We start from the raw sequence: 25,510 nt of genomic DNA, 5'->3' as shown, positions 1-25,510 counted from the left end.
TAACACCAGGAGCCTGAGGCTCTGAAAGCCAAGGAACCCGGGGAGCTGGCATGGCTGGGTGGCCTCTCTGATCTGGTCCACACCCCCTTCCCCAGCCATCTGGGCTGAGCCTACTCTGGCCTGGGCCACACTCTGGGACCTCTCCCCTTCAATGCACACAGCCACCTTTATCCAAAGCTTATAGATCTTAAAACCACATGGTCTACACACACACACACACACACACACACACACACACACACACAGGGCGGCGGCGGGTTGGGGGGTGTCTTTGCAAAAGGTGCTGAGGTGTTGGCAGGGATGGGGGCTCTAAGCTGAAAGAACTTTCCCTAGAGGAACAGGTCACCCAAAACCACTCCCAACCTCCACCACCCTCCAGCAAAGCCTTTAGCCACCCAAGTGTGAGAGGCGCCTGGAAAGGGGCATTAGTTCCCCTCCAAGGTGAGTAGGGAGCGGGGGGTGGGGTGGGGTGGGTGGGTACCGAAGTCCCGAGCTCTTGGGGCTGGGAGGCCAGGAGGAAGCAAGAGAGAAATCCTCCGGGGAGCTCAGGTCCCTCTCCCGCTCCCTCCGCGATCGCCCCGGCACTGCCAATTCTCTGGTCGAGGTGAGGTGGGGGAAGGGGCATTAAGCAATACTGCAAAGGAGGGTGCAAGGGCGTGGGGCCTGGGCAGACCTTCCCCCCACTTTCCATTCTTAGCCTGAGATCGGGCAGTGCCTGGGGCGAGTGCAGGAAGGGCGCTGCAGGGCGCGGGGGCTCCGAGCTTTCAGACACCCCACTGTTCCCAGGCCCCCACCTCCCAGGACCACAGTGAGCAGTGGGGGAGGAGGGATGGGGAAAGCCTGAACTGGCGAAAGGGAAACGACCAGATGAGCAGCGGGGACGCCAGGCGGAAGGCGGCCGAGGGGGAATTGGGAAGGGGTGTGCGCGGTCCTACCTGCTCAGGTGCGTGCTGGCAGGGGGGCGATGGGGTTCCCTGGAGAACCGGGGAAGCCCTCTCAGCTCGATTCAGGATTCCCCCCTGCTTCTGGGTTAGGCTGCTGCAAGAGGCACGGGTTCCCGTTGGGTCCTAAAGCCCACTCTCCAAACACTAGGCTCTCCCCGCCCTCTTCCACCAGCCCTGACTGGGTCAGCGGGTGCAGAGCTGACTGAAGGGGCAGAAGGAACTCACTGGGAGAAAGCCGGCGATCTGAGTCATGGGCTGGGGACCGGAACAGTCCTCGGTCTCAAATACACAGCACAGGGATGACTTTAGCGGAGGATAGGATAATATTTGACAGGAGGAAAAAGACGTTTCTTCCTGCCCCTGCCCGTCCCCAGCCCAGCAGATGATTTGGGCTTTGGTACTGCAGATAGGGGTTAAGATTTCCTTCCTTATCACTCCTGCTAAGCCACCTAGCCATTGAGAATTTGGGGACAGAGGCATTCATTTTGGACAGGTGCTCACTCCTATCCTCCCCCTCATAGACCTAGCACAGTCTCCAGATCCCTCCCCACTATTCCTAAATACCTAGGAGACCACCCAGGGGAGGAGGGGGGTGATTCCCACAGCCTCAGCCCCCACAAGTAACAGGGCAGTGTGACATGGATGGCAGTTGGAAACCGGTAGAGATTCAGACCCTGGCGGGGGTGTGTGGACCTGGGAGTGCGTTGAAGGGGCAGACATGCGCATATAGGTTAGAGTGTGAGCAGGTGGAGCTGGGGGACTTTGGTTATACCCATCACCAGTGAAAGAACGAGATGCAGAACTCAGGGGTCAACTAGTGACCTAGTGCCACTACCCAGCCCTGAATAGGATCCTGAAACTTTACCAGAATGAATATGGACGGTGAAGAAAGAGAATATTTTCCCAGGTACCATTTGGGATAAATACAGGGGGCGGAGGGGCCTCTTTGCACAATTAGATCCACTTCAAGGTTACAGACCCAGTTGAAGACAGGCGATCTTCTCGGTAGCTCAAAAGGAGGCACTGGGGTTTGGGCCTGGTGGGCAGGGAAAGGTGGATGGGAGGTCCGCAGAGGGCTGGAGTGAGAATGTTTTGCAAGGAGAGTTGCACAGACCTCCCGCAGTGGCAGAGCAGGGCAAGTGTCATGGGGTGAAGGGCCAGGGGAAGTCAGGGACTGATTCGAGGGCAGGGAGAAAGCATGGCCTCTTCCCAGAAGGGGAGAGGGCAGAAGTGGGATCCACCTCTTTCTCTGACTTTCAGGAAGAACTGAGGAAAGGAGCTAGACAGGAAGGATGGAGGCCCCAGGGTGGAGTCCATGGGGTGAGCTCAGGTCAAGCCTTTCTCCCTAACGTGCCTCAGTTCCCTCCCAGCTGTTAACCAGGACTCGGTTCTTCCCAGGCAGTTAATGAGTGTTTACAAAAGAACTTGGAGATCCTCAGATCTCAGCTGGGCCGCCACTACAGTTATAAAGCCCAATAAGGGCTGAGCGTTACTTGGAGAGGGGAGTAGGGCAAAAGGGAAACAGACTACTATCTTACAAGCTAAGGATAAAACCGAGCTCAGAGAGGAGCACAAGCCTCAGCTGCCACAGGATATCCTGGTGCCCAGGGATGGAGGTCACACACCCCACTACCTCCAACCACCACCAAAGGCTGGCCTCCAGCTAACTGCAGGCGGAACCCAGACTAGCAGCTGGTCTTCATTAACTCTAGCTTTTTCTCACCCCCCACCGCGAACCCATGGCTTCTACAGGCCTAGGCTAGAGGGGGCTGCCCTAGCCCGACCTTGTAGCTGACTTGGGGGTGGGGGGCACCGCACCAAAGGCCAAGTTACCAGCTGAAAATAAAGTAGAAGCAAGATTCCCTTTCCCCATTAGGAACAAGAAGAGAGGAAAGAAAGGAGTGTGGGGGTGAGAGGGTGGAGGTGGGGGAATTTAGGGCAAACAGCAGGCAGTGAAGTCAGCTGGATTGAGGCCCAGAAACCCCCACACCCTGGGGCCAAGTCTTACTCCAGCTTTGCTTTCAGCTTGAGTCTTGGCTAGGCCCCAAACTAGGGAAGGCCCTGGCTGCCCCTTTCCGCCTCCCTACCCCCACCCTTATTAAATACACATTTTATCTCTCAGCATCTTCATTATCTTAACTGAAGGAGACAAGCAGTGGATGGCGGCAGCGGAGAGCGTCGGGAGAGGGGCGGTGTGGGCAGCGGGCGCACCCTTGTTATAAAGTGCTGATCTAGCTCTTTCAGGCAGTGTGGGAAACAGAGGAGGGATCAAAGAGGGAGGCTGATTCAGAACTCAATTAGAGCTTTTTAAAAAAGGAGCTGGCTCTCTCCTTTCGCCAGTCTTCAGACAGCCTCTACCCAGGCCCCTTGCACCCAATTAGCTTCTACTGCCAGTGCCTTGGGGCTGGGGTTGAAAATCAAGGGAGGGCAGAGGGCACACCTTCTCCCCCTACAGAATGCACTTCTGAGAAGAGGGAGAACTGCACTGTTTGCAGCTTTACAAGAGAATATATTAGAGGGCTCCTTACATTTTCAGGAGGAACCCGAGATCACAACTTTCCTCAAGAGTTAAAAAGTGGGACACTAAAGGTGTGCTCCTCCCTTACCAACTAGAGGCACAGCTTCTGGCCAGTCCCTAAGGACACAGGAACCTCCAGACAGGCCCCCATCTTTCCAGCCCATAGGCAGGACTAGGACTCTCTCCCCAAACCCGAGGCTTCCTGGGAGCAACATGGAAGTTGCCTCAAGCAAAATGCCACTACATCAGAGGGAGCGATGGGTACGCATTTGTGAGGCCAATAAACGCTCCACAATGTGTCAAGACACATCCTGTAAGATGGAGCACCCTTCCTTTGCAGGGGCCCGCTCCACCTCCATGCAGAAACACCAGTAACGTGTAGCTCCCAATGAGAATGGCCCAGAGATGGAGGGAAAGGCAGCACCTTTCTCGGTTCATTCAACAATCGTTTACTGAATACCTACCAGGTCCCGGACCCTGTCCTAAGTGCTGCGGACAGACACAAATGTAAGTAACATCTCAAACTTGGCTCTTTCTTTTGGTTTCCCTTGGTAGTCAAGGCAACATGTCTCAATAGATATTTTTGAAAATCCCCAAGATATATCCCTTACAGATCCTCCCTTCCAGGTCTCACTGGTAGATCTTAAAAGGGCACATAATAAAGGCAGGGAGTAAAGGAACGGGGGTGGGGGGGTGGGTAGCAAATAGAGCTCTGCCAACATTTTTGATCTCTGGGAAGCCTGGACCTCACATATCTTGCCAGTTAGTTATCTAGCCACAGGCAAGTCTTCGCTGAGCCAGAAATGTAAGTGGCAGCTCTGGGGTTGAAACTCACACCAATTTTATTGTGTCTATGTTCTTTCCATGGCAATACCCACTAACACTCTATGGAAGCTTCATCTGCTTCTTTGAAGAAAAATAAATCAGGATATAGACACACAGCCTACCACCTTCAAGAGGAAGAATGTGGGTCAGCATCTTTGCCTCTACTCCATGTGAAACAGGTTACGATCCTGGCAGAAACTAGTAACCACAAGCCCAGCCCAGCCCTCTAAAAATCCCACTACCTTCCCATAGCTCTCAGCTTCAGTGGGAAAAGCCAGCAAGGAAAGGACTTTTCTTCCTCTTCTCGGTCTGCGCCCCGGCTGTCTGAATTACACTTAAGACTCTACTGACAAACATACATCAGCTTTTGCTCCCACAAGGGCAGCGGAAGCCAAGCAGGGACTCTAAGTCGGCTTCACGCATCATTGACAGAACCAACCCTGTTCCAATTGCTGAAGTCTTAAGAGCAGCAATGACCTAGAAATTGACAGTGGGGGGAGAACTGAGGGAAAGGAAACTAACAACCCAATACAGAGAAAAACCTATTTCCAAATACCAGGGGAAAGGGAGAGAAAAGAGGTAGAGGGGAAAGAAATTTGGCCCTTTTGAATCTGCAAATGCGATCTTGGCTCCGAGCCATGGAGGATACATAGCAGCCCCACTGCGAGTCAAGCCATGTTCCTGACTCAAGCCCTACAGTTAAGAGGAAGGCGCCAAGCCTCAAACACAACGAGGTGGGGAGGCCGCTCCTTTCTGGGCAGGATCCTACTGTGGACACAGAACAGACAGCAGCTGCCCACAGTGTGGAAACAAACTGTAAAGCAGTCACGTCTCTTAAGGCTGCAGCATCCAATAAAATGTAATTTAAATCAAGCCCCGCATCTGTTCTCAATCCCATTCAGTCTCTGCTTTCCATCAGCCTTCGGACAATCTTCGCAATTATGCTTGTTAACCCTTGTAGCCCCAGACACTCTCAGGCTTCTAGGTATGGAACTGTGTTTTCCACTCACGAGTGACCCTCCGAGGGAGTGAGCGCTCTAGTCAGGGTGAGAGGGCGAGAACGACATTCCGATTCAGACTCAGCCTCCACTGCAGACTCCGCTCTACCACACCCGCTGGCGGGTGGTGTTCATTTCAGAGGGCTCCCTCTGCATGTCCTGCTATCCCATACCATCTGCTGCGGCCCAGATCACATTGCAAGGATACAGTGGGCAGCATGAATGAAACAGTGGCCAACAGATCATTTGTACAATATCAAGTTCCTAAACTCAAGTCATGTCAGAGAGGCCAAAGAGCTCAGGGAGCAGCACAGACTTGGTCACTGGTCCCAGACCCTTCCTATCACACATGGTTTGCATTCCAAGCATCTGCTTGAGTTATAAAAGTAGAGCAATCTTCCCAAAGGATCAAACTTAATTTTTCTCTCCCTTCAATCAAAACTACCCCAGCCCCACTGCCTGCATTTTCAAGGCCGTCAGTGTTATAATGGTGCCCTCTGGTGTCCCCGCCACAAATTACCATTGAATGCCACTGGAAACCAAACCCAGAAAAGGGGAGACTTGAGTAGCCATATGGATTAATTTATCTAATAAGACTGGAAAAATCTGAGGTTTAGATGAAAATCCAACCCCAAATGAAGGCATCTGGAAACAAGTGGCTTCATCTGAGGGCGGCTAAGACTGTGCGACAGTTTGGGGAGAAATTTTCACATTGTTTGCTGAAAATTTGAGCTCTCTTGAAATGTGCGTGCTTAAAAAGACAAAGAATGCAACTTGGAAATAAATATATTCACAATCCGTACAGTTACATTCCTTCTACCACCCCCGCAACCTTGGGAGTGCCCCAGAAACTCAATGAGTCTTTAAAATGTCACAATGTGGAAGTATGTGCAACGCGAACACAGTATACTCCAAAAAGAAATTCTTTGATCAAAATGTCCTCCAGATCTCCATGTAGACTTGCTTATTTTCCTGGAATGTTCTTTTTCATTCTTACTCTAGCCCCAAAGTTCTTTAAGATACATCAATGCTTGAAGAAACTAAGAGGTAAATACAGACACATTCCACCACATAAATCCTGTGTACTATAATATAAGCATACTGGTTAGAGGCACACAAGAGGTGGAAGTAGTGAATATAATTAAAAAGAGTCTACTTGGTGATTTTTAATGCATAAAAATAAGACCCAAAATTATCATTCAGTGTTAATATTCATGAATCTATAGATTAAAATGTATCAGTTTCACATTTAAAAAGGCCATATTTAGGGGCGCCTGGCTGGCGCAGTCAGAAGAGCATGCAACTTTTGTTCAAGCCCCATGTTGGGTGTAGAGATTACATAAGATAAAATAAAATTTAAAAAAAAAAAAGGTCATATTTGTTTTCAGACCTGAATGGATAAAGTACTAATATGAAGACTCCAGAGCTCTCTACACGCCCACTGGACAGTGGCGGGTAGCGTATTAGCATAAGAGAAAAGAATTTAAGGCAACCCAGTAGCTAAGATATTTCCAATTAAAGCTTTGTCTTTCAGAGCATGCTCTACTTCCTTCTCTTCAATCTTCAAACACACCTGGAAAGAAGAGAAACGGACTTTTCATGGCGGAGAATTCACAAAAGCCAAGTTTTTATTACATAAACTTCTACCATGTTGAACTTTTGTCCCAAGAGGCAAGCAAGTTAAACGCTGCTTTTTCAATGGCCTGCAGAGAATATCTCATTCATACCACAGTCCCATCCTCACAGATCTTGAACTCCACCTAACAAAAAACAAATTGTTTACCTAGCTGTGGTCATACTTACAATCTTTACTTTAGCAAAAAAAGAGAAGCTCTCCAAAACAGGACAATTAAAAGCATTGTCACAAAGAAGCAGTTAGTTGTACCTTTGTGAAGCGGGTTTCCTTGTTTTTCTTTAATCCTAAAATGCCCCTGGCCTCCAAGAGCCCTGAAAGTGACAAACACTCTGACTGGTCCACAGCTGCCACCTGTTGTTTGCGACAAACGTTACTATAGGCTTCGTATAACTGGGAGAAACAAGGGAGAACACAAAAGTTGTTTAAAAGTTCTATCTCTTGTAGTCTTACAGTCTTTTTAAAAAAAGTGAATTTGCATTTATAAAAGTTATCTGAATATTGCAATTTTCCCTCTTTTCCATAAAATCCTTGAACAGGCATTCTGTAGATACTGCCAAAACCTCTACCGTCAGGCAGGAGAGGAGCTTTATATGTTTCATAGGAAGAGGCAGAAATGAAGGGGAGGAGATGAATGGGAAATTCTCAACCACAACCCAAGGGAAATAAAATCAGTTGCCTTTTTTATGGGACCAGTATTTATTCTTCCTTTTAAAAACCCACTTTTAATTCCTATCAGTTGGAGCATAACAGACCCTTTGGACAATATCTGCTCTGCAAAGCATACTCATCTCTACCCCAGTTCCATCTGCTGATATTCTCAACTCACCTTCCCCAGAGTGACCTCTTTGATTTTCAGCTGCCGGGTCAAGAGCAGCAAAGAGCAGACCAAGATCTTCTGCTGAAGAGGGAAGGAATCTTGTGCTCCTTCTTTGCTCAAAGTCATTCTGTTACCATCAACTTCTGAGATAACTTGGGATATGTGAATAAGACCAACCCGCTTGGGAACCAGTGACTCAGAGGGTAACCTGCCTAAAAAGTAAATAAATCAGGCTTCATTAGATTTTTAAAATATTGTGTGTACTGAGACAGATGATACTAAGTTTTGGGTGAAGAAAATTCAAGTGCAGTCATGTGGTGGCAAAGCAGAGGTTCCAACTCTGTAACCGGAAGTCAAAGGATGAGAGACAGTGCTATCTTCAGAAAGATGATGACTTGGAAAATAGGGTTATCCTTTTTCTGCGTAGAATGGTAGGCTATTTTGTCCTGCAGAACGCAATTTCATGTCAGAGAGACAGAATCCATCTCATGAAAGAATAAGAATGAGACAGAGGGCTACTGTATTCCACCTTGGAAATTCCCAATATCTTGAAGATGAAAAAGTACAGAATCCTGAAGCAAAGATGATTGTGCCTCGTAATTAAGAAAGGAAAAAAAGTTGTAAGAATTACCTCATAGTTTCAAATGAGTGGCTAAATGTGGATAGTGAAGTGAATCCTACATAAGTCCTCTAGATAGCTTCCCCAAATGACCTTTGAGGTTTGGTTCACTTGCCTAAAACAATCCACAACAGAGAAACACTTGAGAAAATGTCATTGGATATCTTAGCAGATAGCACCATCTCAGAGGCCGGAGGTTGGGGAACTGCCAACAAGATGCCTAGGACTATGGCCTCATTGTTTGAAGATGCATGAATTGCAAGACAGAGAAGGGATTTGCTCTGTAACAACCTTTGCCTAAACTACTTCCTCAGACTATGTGCAGTTGCCCCAAAGCAATCTGCTTCTATTTCATTACCATAACTGGGATGTTGCAAAGAACTAAAAGTAGTGGAAAAACTAGAGATCACTGATCAAGTAGCAGAACCTTAAAGTTGAAAGGAATTTAGAGGTCTCTTCTTGCTCCCTACCCAAAACAATCCCAACTAGTGATCATCTATCCAGCTTTTGTTTGAGTATCTTCAAAGCTAGGGAACCCACCTATGTGTCAAAGAAGCCGTCCTGGGGTGCTGGGTGGCTCAGTCAGTTAAGTGTTGACTCTGGATTTTGGCTCAGGGTCGTGAGATCGAGCCCTGCAGTGTGGAGTCTGCTTAAGATTCTCTCTCTTGGGGCGCCTGGGTGGCACAGCGGTTAAGCGTCTGCCTTCGGCTCAGGGCGTGATCCCGGCGTTATGGGATCGAGCCCCACATCAGGCTCCTCCGCTATGAGCCTGCTTCTTCCTCTCCCACTCCCCCTGCTTGTGTTCCCTCTCTCACTGGCTGTCTCTATCTCTGTCGAATAAATAAATAAAATCTTTAAAAAAAAAAAAAACAAAAACAAAAGATTCTCTCTCTTACTCTGCCCCTCCCCGCTTGTGGATTCCTTCTCTCCCCTTCTCTTAAAAAAAAAAAAAGTGCCTTCTTACATTTAGTTGAAGTCAGCCTCCATATAGCTTTCTAAAACCATCAAAAGCCAATCACACATACCAGAGGTCAAAAGATAGGAATTAGGTTAGTCTAATAATTTATGCCAGAAACTTACAACCTCTTTTAGCTATGTGTGTGCCAGTGGTGCTCACAGGGGCACTGACAAGCCTAAAATGTCATTGGTAGGAGAAAAAGGAATAATTTGAAAAGTTAAAGAGAAACCAGTATCTAATCCATGCATTGGTATATATTACCTACCATTAGCCTAAGCACTCAATTTGGCTACTTGTGCAATATTTTTATTAATTTTCTTTCAACAAACTGATAGAAAGGAAGAAAGAAAAGAAAAGAGAAAAGAAGAGAAGAAAGAAGAAAGTGTTTTCTGTGGAGCTACAGTGCTAGAAACAATTTTGATAACTGTCAACCAGTGGCGTGAAAGAGGAAAGAAACAATCAAATCAGACTGTCCTGTTTCTAAAGATTAACACTGGATATTAAATACTGACAAGATACGTAGTTCATGGCCATTTTACATCTGCCATGACTAAGAGAACAAGGCTAACGGAAAGGAAAATAATTTTGTCATTTTTATAACAGTCTGCTGTAGCACTATCATCTTTGTACCTCCACCCTCCCAGACTTGTCTGAAGGCTTGAGATATCCCAAGTTGAACTGTATTCTTTCACTGTCCAACTCTTATTTACTTTCCTCTCACCTACAACAAGACCTAAAGTGAACTCAACAGAAGAACCCAGAGAGAAGCTGATCAAGCCTTACCATCCACAATTTTCATTTCTAGAGCTTAGAAAGAAAACTTACTATGATCCAGCCTTTTATGTAACACCCCGGGGAATGTGTATCCACCAATGCAAGGACTATAGTACAGACAGGCCAGATTGAAGTAAAATAGATGAAATTGACAAAAAACACAGACATACAGAAAAGGATAAGCATGGATTTAACTATGGTCATTTCATCTTTCTACCTCTTTCCTCAGAAAAGTTAAGCTTCCAATTATAAAGGAAGATGGGAAAGAGATAAACTACTTACATTCAGACAGCGGTTTGAGGACAGTCTGGCTTTTGACATCGGACTCTACAATTTCAATAGCTCTCCTATAAAAAAAAAATTTCTAAAATTAATTTAGGCTGAGCCAAACCAAATACCACACCAAACCACCAAGTTCAAACACAGACACATGTCATATAATTTTAAAGCCCCCAAACAAAACTGGTTTATGTCTCAGCTAAAGGGGACTTAGTTGCCTTGAAATAATTCATGGACCAGGGAATCTGAGAGACTTTCAACACTATATGGTTTCCTCTTAATAGATGCCAAGTAGGTCATCATACATTAAGCCAATAATAACATTTTGAAGGAGGAAAAAATATCATGGATAGGAGAGAGGCTATGTGGGTGGGTGACTGCCTACAGAGAGCCAATACCACCCATACACACTGGACCTAAAAGGGGAGTCCTCAGTTCTATATCCATATGATACGCGTAGGCTAAACCACACCAGCCTACATGACTATTGCTCATAGCTGCAGTCTTTACTCAAGTAGTTTGCTGACTAGGGGAAACTTTCAAATCCAGGATCATGCCATCTAGCAATAGGAAGAGCTTACTCTCCCACTGCTGTCTCCAAAGCACTTTGCCCACAGGAAGCCATAAGCCAGACCTGGATCTTTTGCATGGCAGTAGGGGGAGGTTGGACCAGCGGGCCAGCACAGCAAGTATCATTTTAATGGACCCAGTGTCCCTACTGGGAAGGAAGGAATTTCATCAGTCAACACAGAGGCTTTCCCCAGCAGGAGGGGCAGAGGATGGGAAGGGAGAGAGAGGTCTGGAATACAAGCGTGCGGGACCACCAACCGGAGGAAGGGGTGCTCACAAAAGCAAAGGAAGGAAAAAAAGTCTAAAGGCAAAGATGGTTCAGGTCCATAAATAAACCTGCTTGAGACCAGCTAATGGAAAAGTAAACTGGAGTCTTTTTTAATACAAATGTAATTAACCAATCTATAATCACCACAGGGAGTGCCAGCAACATCTCATTTGTTTCTCCCTCTGTAGGTAATGGACTGATAATGTTTCAGACATTAACACGGTGGAAATGCAGAGCTCCCCACTGAGAAACAAGTCCTCCTTTCTGAGTGTAAAAAGTGGCAGAATGCGGCCTCTTAAGCCACATTCACTTGAGTTACACGAGACAATTAACAGCATTTCTTTTTTTAATAAAAGCAGCCAACAGTGCCATAACTCACCTGCAAACATCTAGCGCTTTTCGAACATCTCCTGAAAGAGCAGAGACTTTTCGGGCACAGAACTGAATTGCAGCATTGTCCAGAACCTGAGCTCTAGATACCTTTGGAAAGACATATGAGATGACAGCATGAACTATAAGGTTCCCCCTCTCTGTAATTTAGGTCCCAGACATAAACATTTTCACATTTCAAGTCTAAACTTGACTGGTCACCCTTGAGGTCCAAGAGATGCCTTTTCTGCTCACAAATAAATGGAAATTTCACACATTTAAACATTTTGTAGGCATGTGGTAGAGGCTCATGAATGGGAAAAAAAGCAAACAGAAATTAGCAAAACTAAACTGAAATGTATTTGGTCATTTTCAAAGAAACGTGCCCTATTGTTACAGGCCATTATAAAAGTATTGAGGGGCACCTGGCTGGTGCGGTCGAAAGACGATGTGACTCTTGATCTTGGGGTTGTGAGCTTGAACCCCACGTTTGGTGTAGAGATTACTAAAAATAAATAAACTTAAAAAAAGGGGGGGGGAGTATTGAGTGATTCCTCTCTTTTAAAAAAAAAAAAATTTATTTGAGAGCGCCCATGCACCAAAGTGGGGTGCCAGAGAGGAGCAGAGGGAGAGGGACAAGCAGACTCCACACTGAGCGTGAAGCCTGATGCAGAGCCCCGTAGGGGGCTGGATCTCACAACTCTGAGATGGTGACCTGAACTGAAATCAAGAGTCAGAGGCTTAATCAACTGAGCCACCCAGGCACTACGCCTCCCCTTTTAAAAGTAGGCTCCCTGCCCATCGTGGAGCCCACCGTGGGGCTTGAACTCAACAGCTCTGCGATCAAGACCTGAGCTGAAATCGAGTGGGGTGTTTAACTGACTGAGCTACCCAGGTGCCCCTCCTCTCTTCTTTTTATTCCAACACTGAGGTACCGAATAAATGGAGCTTTGGGTGGAAATTCATATAAAAATGTTCTCATCAAGGCCCGCAGGAACTCCCTGCTGAGGAAAGCAATCTAAGCTAAATAAATAAATAAATAAATAAATAAATAAATAAATAAATAAATAATTTTAAAAATTAATTAATTTTAAAAAATTTAAACAGGCTCCCCGCCCAGTGTGGAGCCCAACAGAAGACTTGAACTCACAACCCTAAGATCGAGACCCAAGCTGAGATCAAGAGTCAGATGCTCAACTGACTGAGCCACCCAGGTGCCCCTCTAAGCAAAAATATTTCAGGATTGTTACATTTCCCCATCCAAGGGACATATAATGCGGTACAATGGGTGGCACTTACCAGATCAAGCCTATCCTGCAAGATAGCGGCTATCTGATTTTTGGTATAAGGTGGGAAGTTCAACAACCGAGGCTTACATTTTTCTCTAGCTTGAAGCCTCGGCAAAATTCTGTCCGTGAGATCCAAGGTATTAGCAATACCTGAGAAGGAGATAAATATTACCAATCATCACGGTCAAATCATCTCAAAGGAAAATTAAACCCCCTGAAAGCTGAATACAATTTCCAGTTAACCCAGCATTCTAACTGTTGCTTCCACTTGCCACCTCACGCCCACCCCAACACTTATTAGGTTAGATGTACATAGTCATTTTAGAATGCTCTTTTCAAGTTAGGTTTAGAATTGTTCACTGATAAGCAGGACCAGATACTCCAAAAATCAACTGTCTCAAATTGAAGTACTAAGTCATTTTTATTTAGACTTAACAAAGTTGATTTTAGATTAAAACTATTATTTTATAGTAATTTTTTCATTTTGATAAGAAAGCAGAAAGCTGGCTTAAGATAAAATAGGTGATAAGATGAAGCGATTAAAAAAAGAATTCTTTAGACCCATCCTGTAACATTAGCAACTGAGCACTAACCAATCAGCACCAATCGAGAATTGCTTAGCCATGGCCACTCGAACAGTGTGTACAATACATCCTGCCCTTTGCTGTCCAGCTGATCCACCTCGTCCAGCACCAACACACTACGTATAAAGACAAACAATTAGTATCCATGTTCACCTTCCCAACTGTCCCATATGTTAGATCTGGGCAGACTCCAGGTCACATTCCTACAGCTGACACCAGTTTGAAGGTCCTAGTCTGTCCTCTCTCCAGTCCCTGCTACAATGATACCCCCACCATCACACCAAAGTAAGATACAGGTTTTTCAAGCAATTAGTTTAAGAGCATTTTTTTCCAATTTAAAATTAGAAGGTGTATTTTCCTCTCCTCTTTCCCTTTAAGCATATGTAACTACCTCTTGTACAGCAAATACAGGAAATGTTCATTTCTTATACAAACCGATAAATTCAAGAGACTAGAATGTGAGTTTGTGGGCAGCAGACCTTGCAGATTTTCACAGAACATGCAGCAGAGCAGTACTTACATCATGGGGCCCTTCTCTGCAGTCATATGGTTTTCCAGTTTCTTCACCATGTCCTTCCCAGCTGGCCTGGATACTTCTTCCTGATAAATCTCCTGAGCAATAGCTGGGAATACAGCCTGGGCACTCCTCAAGGACATGCAATTCAGCATGATAGTTTTAAAGCCTTTCAGTTCCTTCTAGAAAAATGCAAACATGAAAGATATTTTCCCCTCAGATAAAGGTTTGATGGAACCTAGTCTTTGAGGAGTTAACAGCGTATAAGAGAATAAGCTCTACTTTCATTTGGAAAGATTTAGACAATGAAACTAAAAACATCTTATTTGGGGGGATACTTCAATCCCCTAAGCACGTCTACCTTTCTTAACCCTTAATAACCAAATGTCATTTTAGCAAGAGCACCATATTTCAGACTCTCAGTGTACCTTGAGGTCTTGCAGAATTCGGCTTAAGCAGGCAGTTTTTCCAGTTCCAGGAGCACCAGAAAGATAAAGACTTCCAGCTTTTTTCCCACAGATGTGCTCCCTCAGGAAATTCCTGATGACATTCATCTCCTTTTCCCTGGCAGGCAGCCGGTCCGGGACAGCTGTATTCAGGACCAGCTTTGCTTGTTGGTAGCAAGTGCCTGTGTCAGATGTGAAAGGACAATTAGACACAACAGAGGTGACTGAGAAGATCCACTGGGTTTCATTTGGGGTCACCAGCCTTGTTTACAAGGCTGCATTAACAGTTGCCATGTAAGAACGAACCTTCTTGCTTGAACAGTCTCACACATGCAGATTCTTTCTCCAGTGGACATCTCTGCTCAGAATTTGTTGTGATCTCTTGATCTTTACGAACTGAGGAAAGGATTTTGTTTTGGTGAGCTCTGGCTTGTTCTCTTTTGCTAGGAGACTTAACTGTCAGCTGATTGTCGAATACCAATCTGCGCCCCTTAGGTGAACGTGAGCAAGGCGGGCCATTCTCTTTCTTGCCTTGCTTTGGTGGAGAACAGGGTGGTAAATGGGGAGTGTTGCACAGATTGTCATCACCTGAAATATATTAAAATCAAAACATGGTCATTCATAGTAGCGGACAGTAAAAGGACTTGCAAAGATCTCTGCTTTTCCCAGAAAGAGGCAAATTTCTTTCTTTCTTTTTCTTTCTCTCTCTCTCCTCTGCCCTCCCCTCCTCTCTCTCTTTCTTTCTTTCTTCCTTCCTTTTTCTTTCTTTCTTTTTCTTTTCTTTCTTTCTTTTCTAAAGATTTTATTTATTTGACAGAGATAGAGAGCACAATTGGCGGGGAGAGGCAGAGGGAGAAGCTAAGCAGGGACCCCCCCATGTGGGGTTGATCCCAGGGCCCCGGGATCATGACATGAGCTGAAGGCAGACTCTTAACTGACTGAGCCACCCAGGTCCCCCAGGAGGCAAACTTCTTCTTCTTCTTCTTTTTTTTTTTTTTAAAGATTTTGTTTATTTCTTTGACAGAGAGAGAGAGAGCCAGCGAGAGAGGGAACACAAGCAGGGGGAGCGGGAGAGGAAGAAGCAGGCTCCCAGCGGAGGAGCCTGATGTGGGGCTCGATCCCAGAACGCCAGGATCACACCCTGAGCTGAAGGCAAGGCAGACGCTTAACGACTGAGCCACCCAGGTGCCCCAGGAGGCAAACTTCTACAGTCAAAACCACCAAAACAGAATGCCTCTCATCTAGAAGCAATTATTGGCCACCAGATGGCACCACTGAATCTTACAACTATTTGGTAGAAAGCAAAAGGGTTTGGTGGGATGAAAATTCTAAGATTGTTCTAAAATAAGGTTTCTCAATCTTGGCACCATTGGGATGTTGGACCAAATAATTCTTGTTGGGGGCCGTCCCATGCATTGTAAAATGTTTAGCAGGATCCCTGGCCTTTATCCACCATTCCAGTAGCACTCCCTCAGTTGTGACAACCAAAAATGTCTCCACATCACCCTCCATTAAAAACAAATGATCTTGGCTCCTGGATGGCACAGTCGGTTAAGCATCTGTCTTCAGCTCAGGTCATGATCCCAGGGTCCTGGGATTGAGTCCCCACTGGGCTCTCTGCTCTGCGTCTCACCCCCGCTTGTGGTTGCTCTCTCTTGCAAAAATAAATAAGTAAAATCTTTAAAAACAAAAACAAATGATCTAAAACAAAAAAGGATTACCAACCAGTGTTCTAAAACAAGAATATCACCTGCTTCTCTTAATTTCACCACTAATGAGGTGAAAGCTTCAAAAATACAAGACAGCTAACTGCAAAGTCATTTAAAATACTGACAGAACTAAGTTCAAAATTAAGGAATTGAACACCAGAACGGTGAAGCAGTTCAGAAAGAGATCTCAACAAGTGGCTTAACTCTGAAGTTCAGTAAATGAACTCAGCAATCATTCTGAAAATAACCAAAGTGAACAAAGTGGTTTTACCTGAACTTACTAGGAAGCTGCTTCAAAGGACTAGGCATCTTATTATTGAGGAAAGAGAGTTCAACAGCTACCAAAAAGTTGTACTTATTTAATGGATAGCTTACCCAGACGTTTTCTGGGGCTGAGAGGCAGAATTTTTACGGAAGAACAGGGGATGGCCTGGACATCGGTCAGTTCTAGTTTGGTGTCACCGGAGTTTTTAGCTTTGTCCAATGTCCGAGACAGCTTCTTTTTTGGAAAACTGATTGTAACCTGTGACTGGGATCGGGTTCGAGGCATGATGGCAACACGGCTGGGTACAAAAAAGAGAACAGGACAGCCAGTCAATATGTAAAAGTGAAGGAAAAATAGCTAACATGGAATTTATACCAATGATCAACATTTCATAAGTAAATTCTAACAATATCTTAGCACTCAGTTCTGCTTCATAGCCAAATCTGAGCGATAATAACACTTATTGTCTACCTACTATGTGTAACGCTGTTGTTATAAGCACTTTAATTTTATTCTTTTTTTAAAGGAATCTCTGCACCCAACGTGGGGCTCGAACTCACGACCCCGAGATCATAAGGGGAACCCTCTACCGACTGAGCCAGCCAGGCTCCCCTTAGGCACTGACTCATTTAAGTTTTACAACTAACTACCCTAGAGGTCGGCACTCTTATTATCCTTATTTTACAGATGAGAAAACTCGGAGGCACAGAGGCCCAAAGTCATAGCAAACCAGGCATGCCGGGTCCAGAGCTCAACTTCTTAACCACTCGAGTGATGCAGTAAGTTTATCTTAACAGATTTCTACAGGACTTCTAATTCCCTCACTCCAGGCACGGGGTGTGTCTTTATCACCAGTTTAGCCCAGCACCCTGCCACATTTACGGTCTGCCCTCCGCCCGCACTCGGTCCCCACCCCACACCCTCCCAACCCCATCCCGGAACATCTCCCTCCTACAACATTCAGCCCCTTTATTCCACGCACGACTGCCAGCCTACTCCTTCCCTTACCCGGACCTCGGACCTCCGGCGATCTGAGCTCTTCTCCCCTCACTTCACCTCGGGCCTCAAGGGAGGCCCCGGCCCTCGCCTCAGCCCCTCTCCCAACTCTGCTGCCTCCCAGACCCTAGGCCTCCCCAGGCAATCCTCTGCTTTCCACCTTACAAGGCTGAGTCACCTCAGTGCCGACTCTTCCTCACGTCTCTCGCACACGGCTTCAGGGATTCTTCAGGTCAAGCTCCCGAACAAACTACACACCAGCAGCAGTAAAGCCCAGCCGCGCTCGCGCCAAATCTGCAAAGCCCCAGCCTTACCGCCTCCCGCCGAAGGCCGACCAGGCTTCTGATTGGCTGTCGCTAGAGACCCGCGCGCCTTGGCCAACGCCCCCTCCCTCGCGTCCAATCCAGTTGGAAGGACCACAACCAATAAGAGAGCCCCAGGTCTCCGAGCCATCGTGAAGCCACGCCCACCGAGCTGAGAGGGATTCTACATCCGGGGCCTCCGCAGAGAGACGCAATGTTGCAGAGGGAGCGATTCTGGGTAAGAACCAGGATCGCCGCAAAGGGCAGCGGGAGGTGTAGTCTTAGCCGCACGCGACTCTGTTTCCACGCCCTTATTCCTGGGAGGTTCAGAGATGTGGTTGTCCCTTCTCGCGGCCAGACGTATCCATTTTCATTACCCTAATGGGATACATTTTCAGCGAGCTACCATGTAACACCTATCATTCGGGGGGCGGTTCTGAGTGCCAGGCAGAATACCAGGAGCTTATTTACCTAATGTTCAACCCTGCAAAGCACAAAGCCACCGTGCGGAGGGCTAATTAGAGGTCATAGCATCTTGGAGGCAGTGAAGAGCCTAGGACCCAGACTTCCTGACACCCAATGTTTTTTTGTCAAATTCTACACATACACAGAGAAATACACTACACTTCATCACACTATCTCCCTGCTTTGTGTTTCAAAGGTAAAAAAAATAGGGCCAGGTCTTTGCTTTTGTTAAAAATAACATTCTGTGCACCTTATCATTAATTCCATTAATCCACACATTGTGGGGAGTTGAGAGAATTATGGCCTCTTAATTTTAAAACCTTGTTTTATGGCTAAACACTAGGGTTTCAGGGCCAGGGAAGACCGCTATAGAAGAGGCAAGCTGAACTTTTAATGAAAAATATAAATTAGAGCAGTAATTTACAGGCCAGCCTCCAAAGCTAATAACCTAGCTAAGCCTCAGGTTCCCTTGAAGGCCAAAACCCAACTCCAGGAGATGGCAAGCATTTATCTTTCATCCTTCAGTTTCAAATGAAATAGAACAATGAAGTTGAGAAACAGGAAAACAATGCTATTACAATTGCCAGTTAATTGTAGTTAGTTCATACAGGAGAGAAGAGCAGATACTGAGTGTTCAACGTATGCCAGGCACTGAGCTCAAGTATTTTACCTATACCACCTTATTAATTCTCAGAAGCACTGCATTAAGTTGGTATTATTTTCATTTCGCAAATGAGGAAACTGAAATAGAGGGGTTGAGTAAATTTGCCCAAGGTCACACAACCAGTAAGTGGAAGAGCTGGCATTTGAACTCAGGAAGTCTGACAGGAGCTCAAACACTTGACCACTTAAACATAGGAGGAGGTATTAAATGCAGGTCCTAAATAGGAAGACTTCTGTACACTTAAATAAAGCTTTAAAAATAAACAGGAAGAGGGGTGCCTGGGTGGCACAGAGGTTAAGCGTCTGCCTTCGGCTCAGGGCGTGATCCCAGCATTGTGGGATCGAGCCCCACTTCGGGCTCCTCCACTATGAGCCTGCTTCTTCCTCTCCCACTCCCCCTGCTTGTGGTCCCTCTCTCGCTGGCTGTCTCTATCTCTGTCGAATAAATAAATAAAATCTTTTAAAAAATAAAATAAACAGGAAGAGACAGTGAGGGAGCACATTTTGGGAAGGCTCTCTAGGAGCTGAAAACTACAACAGACATTAGCGGCCGTGAATGGGATAAGCGTTTCCATAAAATGGAGGCTTTCGACCAGATGGCATTTCTGGTCTCTTAATAGAACAGACCCCAGGAAGCAACCTTCAATGTTCACGTATTTTGATAACCAGGACTCCTAAAAACTGTCCTTAATAACTTGACTGGTAACATGCGTCCAGCAGCTTTAAGGGATAGTGGTGAAAACCGCCCTAGGTTTCAGTGAGCTAGAGGGAGCCCAGGAAGCAATGAGTACTTAGTATTCATCCTGAAGCCTATACAGCACTGGTCCAGGGTAAGCCTACAATATTAAATGACCACTGTGGAAGCAGGCGGAGAATCACAGAAGGTCCTGATTGAAAGGTCTCTACCAAGTTACCTATGTGAATCTCCCTTTCCAATACTACATGAACATGCTGCACATGCCACCAGACTGTTGCTTGCTTCTGGGCCTCTGTCCTCGCTGTTTCCTCTGTCTGGAATGCCACACACCACCCGCCTTCCCTGGCTAACTGCCATAAAGCCTTTTAATAACCTACATAGGTTTCTCTTGGTAGCTGCCTGAAGTGTTCTAGACTCCGAGCTCCTTGGAGGCAAAGACCAGTCCTATTCGTCTTCATATTGGGGGTGCCTGGCAAAGAGTAAAGTATGCAATAAATGCTTGCTGCAGGAATGGAAAGGACATCCCTGCCAAATGAATTTCCACCTTTTTCATGAACACTTTTTGTGGCTGGATAGCATATAGTCCTTTAAATCTCACACCCCTAAACCTAGGAGTGGAAAATGAATTCAATTACACATAAAAGCGATCCAGACTGGGCTCCAGTAAGGTCAGATGCGAAGCATTTCTCTGTAGTTATCCTCTGGGGTGGTTAGGATCCTGAGGTTGACATTTTAGTTCTCTTACCTCTGTCTGGAGAGTAATAGGAAGTCAGAGACAGGCAGCACCCCTGCAGCAAGTCACAGTTTGTGGCTGGGCCAGGCCAGCAATACTTAAAACGGAAACATTCACAGTAAGCAGCTGTGTCTCAGTAATGAGAGTAGTGTCCTTATCACCTGCTGATACACAGTATCATGAGGGAAGGAATCAAATCACACTGGAAGGACCTGTCCAGTATCTTTTTGTGTGTGTGTGCATGCATGCATGCACATGCACACAGACTAGCAATACCACCCCAACAGGACAGAGAAACCTGTGGTTTAGGAAGTTGAGGGTCATTCAGGCAAGCTCCGTTTGAGGGCTATTTAAAGTCACAGGAGGAACAATTAAATCAATAAATAGGTAGTTTATTAATCATATTAATAACAATGATGGGTCAAATAATCAGGGATTCAGCCAATCTGGCAAGTATGGATGAAAATGAGAGGAGGCCTTTTTCCCCCTCCCTCTCATAGGTTTTTATATCTAAATTATGTGAAAGTGATTCATACACACACCCATTATGAATCAGTATGGGAAATAATTTCAAGACCTTTCCTAGTGATGAAAGTGCAAGGTGAGCTCATTAAGTCTTAGTGGTGATTATGTCAGCTGACCACAGTAAGCAGAGAATGTCTGGTTCAGTTTTCACACCCCAAGTCAAAGTTCAAGAAAGCCAGCCAAGATTGCAACACAAAAAGCAGGGAAGAATAAAAGCCAACACCCCCAGTAAAAATAGACACACACAGTCTGTCTGCTCTGCCCCCACCTTTTCTTCCATACATCAATGGGACAATCTGCCATGCAACACAGGTAGAAAGAATCCTAAGAGATGTAAGGAGAGGACACAAGGCCAGAGCATCTCCTGGGCCTCCTGAAATCATGGGCATTGGGAAGGTAGGTGGCAAACATAAATGATGACCAAAACTACCAGAGTCACCCAGGTGAGCATGGTTAATGAGAACTGTGATATTCAAAACACAGCAGGAAGGGAGGAGGGAAGACCCCTGGGAAGCTGCAGATGTTTCTGCCCAAGTCAGTGTAGCTACCTTCTTAGAGGTTCTAGAGTCAAACCACTACACTCACCGGAAGCAACAGATGTTCTCCCCTCCCTATGCCACCACTGGAGGTGGTGTTCCAGACAAGAGTACACAATTTTCAGGTTTTTGTTTTTGTTTTTAAGCAAGGTTTAATTAAACTGCACGGCATCCAGAAGAAAGAAACGTACCAAAGAATCCAACCTGAGACCAGATTATACGTCGTAGAGGGGCGGCGGGGGGGGGAAATCACTGCTTATTGGGAGAGGGAGCACTGCAATTGGAATATAACTTCAAAATAAATCATACAATAAATTATTTTTTTAAAGAAAATAAACTGATCCACATGCAAAGATGGACACACACACACACACACACACACACTCTGAACACGTCACTCTAGTCTTTTATTCAGTGTTGACTAAGACTTCCATGCTGGTCCCAATGGGAAAGGACAAAGGTTAGACATAAGAAAAGAAGGCTCGGCCCCTCTGCCACCAGTGGAATGAGATTTAAGACAGTTAGAGAGGAAACCCACTAAGTTGTGAGAAACAAGCGTAGAAAGAAAGAAAGAGTTATCAAGGAAGATTTTAATTGCTTCAAAGAGAGAGGGGAAGAAAGCACAGAAATCTAACACAAGTAAAGGCACAATGACCGTGGAGTTGAATGGAACCAAATCCTTCCTTCAGTTGAACAGTTATCCTTCTTTTTGTATGTGTTTTGAAGGTGACTGTAGTTTTGTTTCATTTTGCTTTTAAGAGAGGAGTCTTGAAGGCAGAGTTGTAATGCCTTGCATTCCCTAAATCAGGGCGGCTTACAGAAAGCCACCTTGACCACATAGCCAGGGACTGAGATTCAATAGGGAAAGAAAGGCTACAACTGGAATGTGAAGAATTGGATTTGCAGTTGATTGTAGGTTGGGTTTCCAGAAGGACAGACAGCTCAGTGTAGTGCCATCAAAGGGCCTCAGATGCCCTATACTCCACCCCCAGAGCTTTGCAGAAGGACAGGACCCTGGAGTCACATTTTTCCCCCACTCCCATAAGCACTCAGCCTACAGATTATTTCAAGTGATCAGGAGAATTAAAACACACCCAACCCTGAGTTGCTCTGTAGCAAGTCTATTTACAATTTTTCTCACCTCTCTCTGGAGGTAAATCTGGATTTCAAGTTGGGAAGCTGTGGGGTGAGGGGATGCCCCCAGTGCAATGGCCAGTGGCTAGTCTCCTTGCCTTGGCCAGTTGGGAGGGCTGGGATGCATTTCTGGAGACAAGCAGCCTCACATCCATCAGGTGGGGTAGCCCTAAGCACCCTCACTCTGGGAGCCCAGGATGTGAGGATGATGGGGTGCTGCAACTGGAAGAAATCCCCAAAACAGAAAAGCCACACCTGGAATATCAAAGTGATTTGATCCAAGTTTGGTGACCAAAGAAGAGTGGGGAAAAGGGGCATCTAGCTCATTTAAAAACCTGGAAGCCACTGCTCTGCTTCCCTGAAAGGGTGGAAAGAAACAATTAAGTTTTTCCCACTAGAGAAAAACATCATAAAACGAAACCCACACAAGGGCTTATAACACAGCTTCCTGATGCTTAGTTGGGCAATGTCTCTTCCTTCTGGGAGGGAATAAGGAGGTTAATGGGACTGGGCAAGAGTCTCAACATGAGACCACCCAATCTTCCACTGAAGAGACTACATTCCCACGAGCAGATAAAAAGAGCAGTTTAAAAGGTGAGAAGTTTTAGTGCTCTTGCAGCCAGCCCACCTTAAATCTATATTACAAGCTTTTTACAACATACAAAATAGATCAATAACTATAAGGATCACATTCCCATTCTTCAATAGTAAATATACATGATAATAAATCTGTTATTAACAGAGGGACCAAATAATGTATAAGGCAAAGACATTTAAATAGGTACTGTGCCATCAACATGCTCTCAAGAAGAAAATCCCTCTGATTAGATCTAGGCCCGGGCCTTTCTTCGTGAGGCCAAGAAAATGAGAATACAATCAATACCCATGTGACACAGTCCAAATGCTGGGGAATATGAAGGGCAGCAGGTCACAGAGGAGGAAGATATCAGCCCCAGTGAAAAGCTGGGGTTTGGCTTTTACTTGTGATGCTTACTTTGATGCTCTATGTTTGAGTAAAGGAAAAAAAAAAAAAAAAAAAGGATATACTTTGATAATATTGTACAAAAGGCATCAACTCCCATTTCAAAAACAAATGGAAGACTTCACAGTCCAAGTTCAGTAACTGGTTAGCATCTCCCCTGGAACTCTGCTGCAGGGTTAACTCTTGTATTCTCTCTTTTTCCCTCCACTTGTGCCGTCTCAGCACTACTGGCTTCAGAATGCTGGGGATACTGCTGAGAGATAACTGCTAACAGATTTGAAAATAAAAATGATAAAGAGAATGATCAGAAAAGGTTTGGTGACAGACCTCATCATGGTTTGTCCCAAGAGTCGATGTAGTCCAGGGGATGGCAAAGGATAGCAGACCTTGTACAAAGAACCCAAGTCGAGAGCTCTCCCATCTGGCACAGGAAGACTTGGGTTTCTCTGGGCACCACGCACAGATCCTTAGTCTGTGATACAACAGATTGGAGAGGTCCCTAAGGCGATTTAAGCCTGTGATGTACCTGGTGAAAATTTTTAATTGACTTTCCCCATCCATTTCAAGGAACAGCCCTGGCTCCTTCCCTGCTCTCACTCCAAGCTTTGAGCAGTCCCTGTACTTGGCAAGAGTTGTAGCAAACCAAGCCATCCCATGTGTAGAGCCCAGGAGCTTCATCCTGCTGTTGGAGAATGGTGAAGTCCCATCCCACCATCCAAGCTCAGTTCCTACCTACACTGGGATCCTCTATTTCCTCTGTGCCCTTGAACTAGGACCTGGAAGACGAAGAAACATATTGCTGGCTGCCAAGGAAGATCAACTGGACTGAGACACACCTCACCAAAGTTTTTGTGCTTCCTGGCACAGAGGAATCTTTGTCCCCATAAGCTTCCTCACCCTTCTCTATTCTGCTGTGTTAACTCCTGCAGTCTTGCAAAGGCAAGAGTAATGGAGAAAGGAAGAGAAGTACCTGTTCAGTCAGATGGGCTGTGAACTTTGGAACAAGCAGGTTTTAAAGTCCTTCGTAGCCCACAGAGTTGATCCCTTCCACGAGGTGCTTCGCCCTTCCCTTGTCATCCTGGTCACCCATCAGGGGCTAAAGTCTTTGAGCAGGCCTTCAGGGCCAGTCAGAAAAGACTTAAGTGGTGTCAAGGCCAACGCCCTATCTTTCTACCTCCCACTGCAGGTTTTTGGGAGTTTGTGAATCCATAATGAATCAAAGTGACTTTTCTTTCGAGGGGATGGGCAGTGCAGTGAGGAATAACAGCCCTCAGCCTCAGCACCCTGAGGAAACAGGCAAATAGGCAGGGAGTCCCAGAGGACACAAATGGCTCCTGGTCCCTTTGCTGCAGAGAAACTGACTAGCTCTAAGAGGATCCCCAGTTTATTTCACCCTCTCTTTTTATTAGATGTTTAGTTCAACTGATTAGTATTTAGTGTTTATAATAGCCAACTTTTCCCTCTGGTGGTTGCATGGGGTGGCGTGAGAGCAAAACCAAAATACCCCTAAAAAGAAAGCAGACCCATTTCTTTGCCCTTTCTTCAAACTTGACCTTTAAAACAGATCACTTCTCTGCAAATTCCTTTCCTGTTTCACTAAAAATGCCCACCCCCAGAAGTCCTGGCCATGCCAGCCTCCTAAATGAGGAAATATAATATACCGCCACACTTCCCCCACAGTGGGTAGGAGAAAGTAGGAGCACAATTCTCCACCCTGCTCCAACAATGAGTTCATTCACCACAACAAGGCACCTTTCCCCAAGAGGAAAGCAGGAGACATGGAAGCTTTTTCCTCATCTGGCTAGCAGGGCTTGAGAGAGGAGGGATGGATGCAGGGCTTGAGACCCTAGTGTCAATATAAAGAGTCCAATCACCAAGTCTAGAGACGAGATGCATAGATGGAGGTGAGTGGGGAGGACGCTTGGTGTCTAGAGGTGGGTTGCACTGTAGAAACACGTCAGGAGCTCTCATGCAGGTTTCAGGGGAATGGAAGGGACCATCTGAGCAGAGGAGAGGGTCCATCCTTTTCCTGAGGAACAGGACCAAGCCAGGCTTCACCTGAGAATGGGTGGCAGAGGTGGGGCTCCACGGGCAG

General features: G+C 45.8%; 3 protein-coding genes and 1 long non-coding RNA gene across 13 annotated transcripts in view; 1 reads left to right on the top strand and 3 right to left on the bottom strand.

Moving 5' to 3' along the window:
• RARA (retinoic acid receptor alpha) overlaps positions 1-1,069 on the bottom strand; it is a 43,004-nt gene extending 41,935 nt beyond the window's left edge. The window contains exon 1 of the mRNA XM_011231969.3: positions 936-1,069. The gene's annotated coding sequence lies outside the window, so the exon portion shown is untranslated. The remainder of the gene's footprint in view (positions 1-935) is intronic.
• LOC117795406 lies at positions 14-7,795 on the top strand. 2 transcript variants are annotated; one of them, XR_004619399.1, is made up of 3 exons: positions 14-943; positions 3,803-3,969; positions 7,658-7,795. It is a non-coding gene; the product is annotated as an uncharacterized LOC117795406 (long non-coding RNA). The 2 variants fall into 2 exon arrangements; XR_004619398.1 differs by lacking the exon at positions 7,658-7,795 and adding an exon at positions 4,357-5,137.
• On the bottom strand, positions 6,054-25,425 carry CDC6 (cell division cycle 6). Of its 8 annotated transcripts, none has more exons than XM_019805637.2 (12): positions 25,290-25,425; positions 16,493-16,680; positions 14,715-14,996; positions 14,391-14,590; positions 13,969-14,144; positions 13,458-13,564; positions 12,875-13,014; positions 11,586-11,686; positions 10,372-10,436; positions 7,748-7,950; positions 7,171-7,311; positions 6,054-6,858 (listed from the first exon to the last, which is right to left on the bottom strand). In XM_019805637.2, the coding sequence occupies exons 2-12, from the start codon at positions 16,665-16,667 to the stop codon at positions 6,769-6,771; spliced, it is 1,680 nt and encodes a 559-aa protein (XP_019661196.1). In that variant the 5' UTR covers positions 16,668-16,680; positions 25,290-25,425; the 3' UTR covers positions 6,054-6,768. The 8 variants fall into 8 exon arrangements, with proteins under 8 accessions (XP_019661196.1, XP_011230280.1, XP_019661199.1 ...); XM_011231978.3 differs by lacking the exon at positions 25,290-25,425 and adding an exon at positions 17,557-17,713; XM_019805640.2 differs by lacking the exon at positions 25,290-25,425 and adding an exon at positions 17,557-17,713 and having other exon boundaries at positions 7,171-7,272.
• WIPF2 (WAS/WASL interacting protein family member 2) overlaps positions 20,610-25,510 on the bottom strand; it is a 45,891-nt gene continuing 40,990 nt past the window's right edge. For both annotated transcript variants that reach the window (XM_034639896.1, XM_019805647.2), the window contains exon 8: positions 20,610-25,510. In XM_034639896.1, the coding sequence (XP_034495787.1) occupies positions 25,470-25,510 (41 nt within the window). In that variant the 3' untranslated portion in view covers positions 20,610-25,469.

The sequence above is a fragment of the Ailuropoda melanoleuca genome, chromosome 13 (assembly GCF_002007445.2).
Source record: "Ailuropoda melanoleuca isolate Jingjing chromosome 13, ASM200744v2, whole genome shotgun sequence".
Lineage (NCBI taxonomy): Eukaryota > Metazoa > Chordata > Mammalia > Carnivora > Ursidae > Ailuropoda > Ailuropoda melanoleuca.
The sequence above is the reverse complement of the archived record's forward strand: the minus strand, read 5'-3'. Positions and strand labels throughout refer to the sequence as shown.

Excerpts from the sequence above, each read along its gene's own strand:
- CDC6 (XM_019805637.2), bottom strand. The coding sequence starts at position 16,667 with ATGCCTCGAACCCGATCCCAGTCACAGGTTACAATCAGTTTTCCAAAA. Across the intron at positions 13,015-13,457 it reads TTCTCGATTGGTGCTGATTG|GTATTGCTAATACCTTGGAT; the intron begins GTTAGTGCTCAG and ends TCTCCTTCTCAG. Across the intron at positions 6,859-7,170 it reads AGGAAACCCGCTTCACAAAG|GTGTGTTTGAAGATTGAAGA; the intron begins GTACAACTAACT and ends TCTTCTTTCCAG.